This window comes from Symphalangus syndactylus, chromosome 10 (genome assembly GCF_028878055.3).
Source record: "Symphalangus syndactylus isolate Jambi chromosome 10, NHGRI_mSymSyn1-v2.1_pri, whole genome shotgun sequence".
Taxonomy (NCBI): Eukaryota; Metazoa; Chordata; class Mammalia; order Primates; family Hylobatidae; genus Symphalangus; species Symphalangus syndactylus.
Genome location: NC_072432.2, coordinates 91,592,049 through 91,599,204, shown reverse-complemented (window position 1 = coordinate 91,599,204; position 7,156 = coordinate 91,592,049). Strand labels below are relative to the sequence as shown.

The 7,156-nt window shown below is 43.3% G+C and overlaps 1 protein-coding gene across 1 annotated transcript; it reads right to left on the bottom strand.

Moving 5' to 3' along the window:
- Positions 1–2,181: 2,181 nt before the first annotated feature.
- On the bottom strand, positions 2,182–5,607 carry OR10AD1 (olfactory receptor family 10 subfamily AD member 1). The gene is given in 4 exon segments (XM_055295071.2): positions 2,182–2,620; positions 2,622–2,899; positions 2,902–3,473; positions 5,486–5,607. Coding segments are annotated over 4 exon segments (960 nt in total). The 5' UTR covers positions 5,491–5,607; the 3' UTR covers positions 2,182–2,515.
- Between the last annotated feature and the right edge of the window lie 1,549 nt (positions 5,608–7,156).

Sequence of the window (7,156 nt, the reverse complement as noted above, 5' to 3'; positions counted from 1 at the left end):
AACACAGATGTCATGTGATTTCTTGTACAGCAGCTCTTAAAAACTTCCCAGACCCTTGTTTCAGTAGTGTTGAGTTTAATCTCGTATTGCAATAGTCTTAAGGTCTTTCTTGCCTGTTTGACTTTGATGCAAATTTTGACAATGGAAATTTTAGGTTCTGCATTTATTGTTTCTTCCCAATTACAGTGGTTTCTCCTTTCTCCTTGTTAAGAAGAGCTTCTCACATCCTCTGATTTCTGCATAAATCAATTTGGACTCAAAAGATTGGAGTTCTGTGGAGTGAAGCTATTGTTTTTGTTTTGTTTTGTTTTGTTTTGTTTTGTCTGAGATAGAGTCTCACTCTGTCACCCAGGCTGGAGTGCAGTGGTGCAGTCATGGCCCACTGCAGCCTCCGCCTCCTGGGTTCAAGTGATCCTCCTGCCTCAGCCTCTCAAGTAGCTAGAATTACAAGCATGCGCCACTATGCCCAGCTAATTTTTGTATTTTTATTAGAGATGGGGTTACACCATGTTGACCAGGCTGGTCTTGAACTCCTGGCCTCAAGTAATCTGCCCACCTTGGCCTCCCACAGTGCTGGAATCACAGGCGTGAGCCACCACGCCCTGCCAGAAGCTACTGTTTTAAGTCATCATTGCAAAGGGTAGTGTGTGATGTGCAGGAGTGGAAAGGGCAGTACATCTATTTGAGAGCATCCCAAATGAGTTCCATTCATATTATGGAAGTGCACTGGGAAATAAATAACAGGCCTACCCCCTTGTTTATTTATTATGAAGGGGTATGAGAAATATGCAATTTTCAAAGAAAGAGAACTGCTGAGAATATAGTACCTTCTCAAAGAAAGCTATGTTTGGTTAAGCTGAGAAGCTAGAGGAAGCCACAGAGGGCAGGGTTACAAATTGAAAGACTTCTGCAATGGTGGAGGTAGTATGCAGAAGGGTTCCTTAAAATACAGGGAGCCGTGTAAGATGAGGAGGTAAGGTGGAGTAGGATTGAGGTGGAATGAAATGAAAGATGGAAGAGAAAAAGGAAGGCAGTAGGGGGAGAGGGGAGTTAATTTGGGGTATGGATAACAGGGAAGGAAATAGGTAACCTGAGAAGCGTGGTAGAGGCACTTGCCACTTGCATGGGAAGGGAAATATCATGCAGACGGTCCTGTTGCTAAAGGAAGCTAGAGGATTTAGGAGAAGGGGTTTGGCACACTGGCCTCTATCACCCATCTGTCCCCGACAACACACAACACAGACAAATTGAGTGCACTGTTGACATTTAGTATCATTCTCCCCCCACGACTGGTGGAAGCTAAGAAGATGAAGTTAAGGGTGCTGATCTTTTTTTTTTTTCTTTAACTGACTTTTCTTATGTGAATACTTATGCCTAGTTCCCTTTTTCTTCCCTTCCCTCCCTCCCTTCCTTCTTCTTCTTCTTCTTTTTTTTTTTTTTTTTTAAATGAGACAGGGTCTTGCTGTGTTGCTCAGGCTGGAGTGCAGCAGTGCTATCATTGCTCACGCAACCTTAACCTCCCAGGCTCCAGCAATCCTCCCACCTCAGCCTCCTCAGTAGCTGGGACTACAGTCATGTGCCACCACACCCAGTTAATTTTTAAAATTTCTTGTAGAGATGGGTCTCCCTAGCTTGCCCAGGCAGGTCTCAAACTCCATCCTCAGCCTCCCAAAGTGCTGAGATTACAGTCATGAACCACTGTGCCCAGCCTTTTTTTTCTTGCTTCTTTACCTACTTTTCATAGGAATTGGGTAGATGAGGGTAGACCCAGGAAGTAAGAATGGAATTTGAGAAAGAAAAACAGCAAAATGAAAAGCTGAAAAATAGGCCGGACGCGGTGGCTCACGCTTGTAATCCCAGCACTTTGGGAGGCCGAGGCGGGCGGATCACGAGGTCAGGAGATCGAGACCACGGTGAAACCCCGTCTCTACTAAAAATACAAAAAATTAGCTGGGCGTGGTGGCGGGTGCCTGTAGTCCCAGCTACTCGGAGAGGCTGAGGCAGGAGAATGGCGTGAACCCAGGAGGCAGAGCTTGCAGTGAGCCGAGATTGCGCCACTGCACTCCAGCCTGGGCGACAGAGCCAGACTCCATCTCAAAAAAAAAAAAAAAAAAAAAAAAAAAAAGCTGAAAAATAAAAGAGTTTATTTCTAAATGTATGTATGAAACTCAGGTTGGGGGACTAGCATGTAAAGGTATATACAAATAAAATGGAGTTAAGTGCACTTATTTATTGAATCCTGTTGTGAGAACTTAAGAGGAAAAGAAACTAAGGAAAATCCAAAATTCTCCCAAGGAAGGTCCAAGAAAAAACAATGTGGAAATGAAGTCAGAGAGATAACACAGGACATTGGACATCAGGAGGAACTTTCAGGTCTGATTCAAGTGCCAAGGAAGCCATGAACGCTCTTTCCTGGAGCCTTTCAGCATAGGAGAGTTACTCATCTGCCAGGGCTGGGGAAGGGGTAACTCTCCCATTCCCCAGGTGAAGGAGCTTTCCTTTCAGGGCCTTCCTGCTAGACAGACTGTGGCTGGGCCAGTCTGGTTCTTCCAACTGCCCTCACCATGGCCTCCTTAATTTCCTTGTTGTGGAAACTGTAAATGATGGGGTTGCACATGGCGGGTAATGATGGTGTACAGGAGGGAGAAAAGTTTGTCTTTGTCAGGCCCATGTGTGCTGTGGGGGTTCATGTAAGAGAACATAGCTGAAGTGTAGAGAAAGATGACCACAGTCAGGTGAGAGGCACAAGTAGAGAAAGTCTTCCCCCGACCTGAGGAGGAGGCTCTGCTGAGGATGGTGGCCAGGATGCGCACATAGGAAGTGACAGTGAGCACCACGGGGCTGAGCATTACCACGATGGCATCAGCAAAGATTGCCCTCAGACTAAACTGAGGGTCCCACAAGAGAGGCCAATCACTATGGGGGCCTCACAGAAGAAGTTTTCTATGTGGTTGTCTCTGCAGAAGGGCTCTCAGAATGAAATATACTCAAGAAAGATGCCATTGATCAGCCCAAAGAACCAGGCAGTTCCCACAAGCCTGACACAGACCTTCTGGCTTATGATCTGGACATAGTTAAGTGGGTAGCAGATAGCAACATAACGGTCATAGGCCATGAAAGCCAAGAGGATGCACTCGGCCACACCAAGACAGAAGACAAAGTACATCTGGGTCATGCAAGATACAAAGGAGACAATGTGGTTCCTGACCACGAGGTGGATCAACATCTGTGGGATGGTAGTGGTGATGGAGCAGACATCCAGGAAAGACAGATGGCCAAGGAAGAAGTACATGGAGCTGTTGAGCTTGGGGTCTATCCATGTGATAAAGACGATGAGGCCATTCATGGCCATGGTGAGACTGTAGAGGGCCAAGAAGAGGGCAAAGAGCAATGCTCGTGTGGAAGTGGAGCTCTGCTGAAAGCCCACAAGGATAAATTCCATCACTACGCTGCCGTTCCTTAGCATCTGGGGCCTGCTCGAGGAGGGAAGATGGGAAAAGCGCAAGGGTATAGCTGTGGGGTAATAGAAGGTACCCACTTGGTCCCAGAAGCCCAGTTATAAAACAGGATGGATGAATGGTGGTCAACCTTTTGGAACTTAGCAAACTAGTAATTTGGCAGTGTTATGGGGTGGTGAAAATGCCAGGGTCACCACAGGCTGCATATATAGAATCATAATATCAACACATGAAGAAAGTGCTGGTTGTAATGTTCTTTACTCTGGTTGGATCAGGCATCAAGTGAAGTATTGCGTCTGTTCCAGAGCCCTCAATATTGAAGGATTAGCCACTAATCAGGATGTATTCAGAGGTGAAAAAAATAAGATAATTGGGTCTGGGACCCATGCCAACTGAGGAAAAGTTTTAGGAATTGAAGAATGGAGTGTGTGAGGGAAAGGATTGGTGGCTATCAGGTTATAGAAGATTGTATTTAGGAAGCACTTGAGATATTTGAAGGTGTATGTTTCTAGAAGCAAAAATGCTCAACCTCTGTGTACTTAATTTAAAATGATGAATGGATTGAAGTTTCAGGGAAAATAAAAACATTCTAATCCTCAGGATTGTCCCTCAGCTAACAGTGATTTGCACCTTTTTGGAGACAGTCACGTCAAGCTCTTCCCAGTCACCCACCTCTTCCCAGACTCACTCGCCCAGCAGTTACTGCTGCTACTGCAGCCACCCATGCTGTGCATGCTGGAGCTGAGGGCTGGGTGGGGGCTCATGCATGCCTTCCTAACAGGAGACGGTTTTCCTCCTGGGGCTGGAATTTCCGGTTACACACAATTGGGTGGAAAGGATCCAACCATCCCTGTGTGAAAAGGGAAGCTATAAGCAGGGCATATATCTAACCTTTCTAGAATGGAGCTTCAGAGAACTTTCAACTGTCTCTTTGTCTCTGGCAATAAATCTTGTTCTTTTTCCATTTTCAAAGAATGACCAGTCACAATTCTTTTGCTCTTATCTCTCTATTGTAACTTTTAGGAAGTTGTTATGTTCATATTAAGTCTGTCTTATACTTTTCATGTTGTTTTGGAGCTAGGATATATCAGATCCCTTCCACCTTCGGATGCTTATACTTTTTTTTTTTTTTTTTAAGAATTTATAGAGACAGTCACTCACTATGTCGCCTATGCTGGTCTTGAACTTCTGGCTTTAAGTGATTCTCCTGCCTTGGCCTCCCAAAGTGCTGGGATTACAGGTGTGAGCCACTGCACCCATCCTCACCTTCAGATGCTTATAGATGATAAGTATACTCCTGCTTAACTTTCAGTTCTGCCACCCATTCCTCTTTATTTTCTCCTCTCCTACTCTCTTTGCTACACACTCTCACTCTACCCTCTGTTAGTCTTTTTTCGTTTTTCAGTCTACTTCCAATCCTCATTCTTCTCCCTCTCCTTTTCCCATTTGTGGTGATGGTTGTCTGCCATTTATCTTACTCTGGTCAAACTCCCCTGTCTTCTCCATGTCTCTCAATCTCACATATTCTCTACCTGGATTCAGAGCTACCTACCCTTTCACTGCCACTCCTTGCAGCTCTAGATTCCCTCTAGGTATGATTTGATGTTAGGTCAAGGTAGCGTCTGGGCAGTAGGCTATTCCCATCATCTTTACTTTGGGATACTTTTCTTGTGCCTAGGACTTCTCTTGGGGGCCCAGAAAAGGAAGGGAAGGGCAGAGAGCACTGTTTAAGATGTTTCTTGGAAGCCTGTGCTCAATGGACATGTTGGGGCTTAGGTCACAGTCTGGGCAAAACAAGTCAGTGAGCTACACTCCAAAGAAGCCTAGGATTTGTCTAAGAATAAACTGAGGTTTGACCTGAGGAATTACTTGGTCCTACTGGAGGATAAATGCTTACCTGTGGTTTATTGTGCCAGAAAGAATTCTGTGATACCCAGCATTTAATGCCTTGTTAGCTACCATTAGAGGTTACTCAGTGAAGGATTTGTCTAAATAAATGGGACAATTTCATGGAAATCACATCCTACCTCATTCTGTTGCTTGGTTGATAATGATGTTTGTCACTGAATCAAGTAACAAGTAACAGAAAACATTTCATAGTGTTTGAAGAGAAGCTGGTCCAGGTAGGATCATCTGACCTGGCAGGCCACTCTGGAAGAGAAGGTGTGTCTGATGACTTTGTTCTTTGACATCTATACTATTAGAGATGAATGTCTACTTAAATGACATTGATAAGTTTCATGTGTATACACTTAATAGTAGAGGTGTGAAAACTTACATGCCCCTCGAAGAAGTGAAAGATGGGCCACCTCCAAATATACCAGACTGGTATATTATTATTATTATTTTGAGACGCAGTCTCGCCCTGTCGCCCAGGCTGGAGTGCAATGGCACGATCTCAGCTCAAAGCAACCTCTGCCTCCCGGGTTCAAGCAATTCTCCTGCCTCAGCCTGCTGAGTAGCTGGGATTACAGGCACGCGCCACCATGCTCGGCTAATTTTTTGAATCTTTAGTAGAGATGGGGTTTCACCCTTTTGGCCAGGCTTGTCTCGAACTCCTGACCTCATGATCTGCCTGCCTTGGCCTCCCAAATATTGATTATTTTGAGTTAAAAACATTGAAGGCCAGGCGTGGTGGCTCACGCCTATAATCCCAGCACTTTGGGAGGCCGAGGTGGGCAGATCACCTGACTGTAAGATCATAAACAAGCTTAGCTAACCATTATTTAAGATTTAAGATTTTATTTAAGATTATATTAAGGGTGGTACAGTAAAGCAGGAAAAGAAAAAATGATATAAGAATTAGAAATGAAAAACAAAAGTCTATTTACAGATGATATGATTGTCTTCATAAAAACTAAAAGGATGCACAAATAATTTATTAAAGTTAATAGAATTTAACAAGGTTACTGGATACAAAATCAATATGCAAAAACCTAATTGCAATTCTGTTAACAGCAAACAAATTAGAAAATGTAATTTTAAGATACCATTTTAAATACTATGCAAAGTATATAAAAAATGAAAACCATATGATCATCTCAATAGATGCAGAAAAACTTTTGATAAAATCCAATATCTCTTCATTATAAAAACTCTCAGTAAACTAGGCATCAAAGGAACATATCTTAAATAATAAGAGCCATCTATGACATACCAACAGCCAACATCATACTGATTGGGCAAAAGCTGGAAGCATTCCCCATGAGAACTGGAACAAGACAAGGATGCCTGCTCTCACCACTCTTATTCAACAGAACTGGAAGTGCTAGCCAGAGCAATCAGACAAGAGAAAGAAATAAAAGGTATCCAAATTAAAAAAGAAGAAGTCAAACTATCATTCTCCACAAATGATATGATTCTATACCTAGAAAACCCTAAAGACTCACCGAAAGGCTCCTAGACTGATAAGCAACTTCAGCAAAGTTTCAGGATACAAAATCAATGCACAAAACTCAGTAACATCTCTCCACACCATAACATTCTAGCTGAAAGCCGAATCAAGAATGCAATCCCATTTACAATAGCTGCAAAAAAAATAAAATACCTAGGAATGCACCTAACCAAGGAGGTGAAACATCTCTACAGGAAGAACTACAAAACACCGCTGAAAGAAATCGTGGATGACACAAACAAATGGAAAAACATTCCATCCTCATGGATTGGAAGAATCAATATCATTAAAATGGCCATACTGG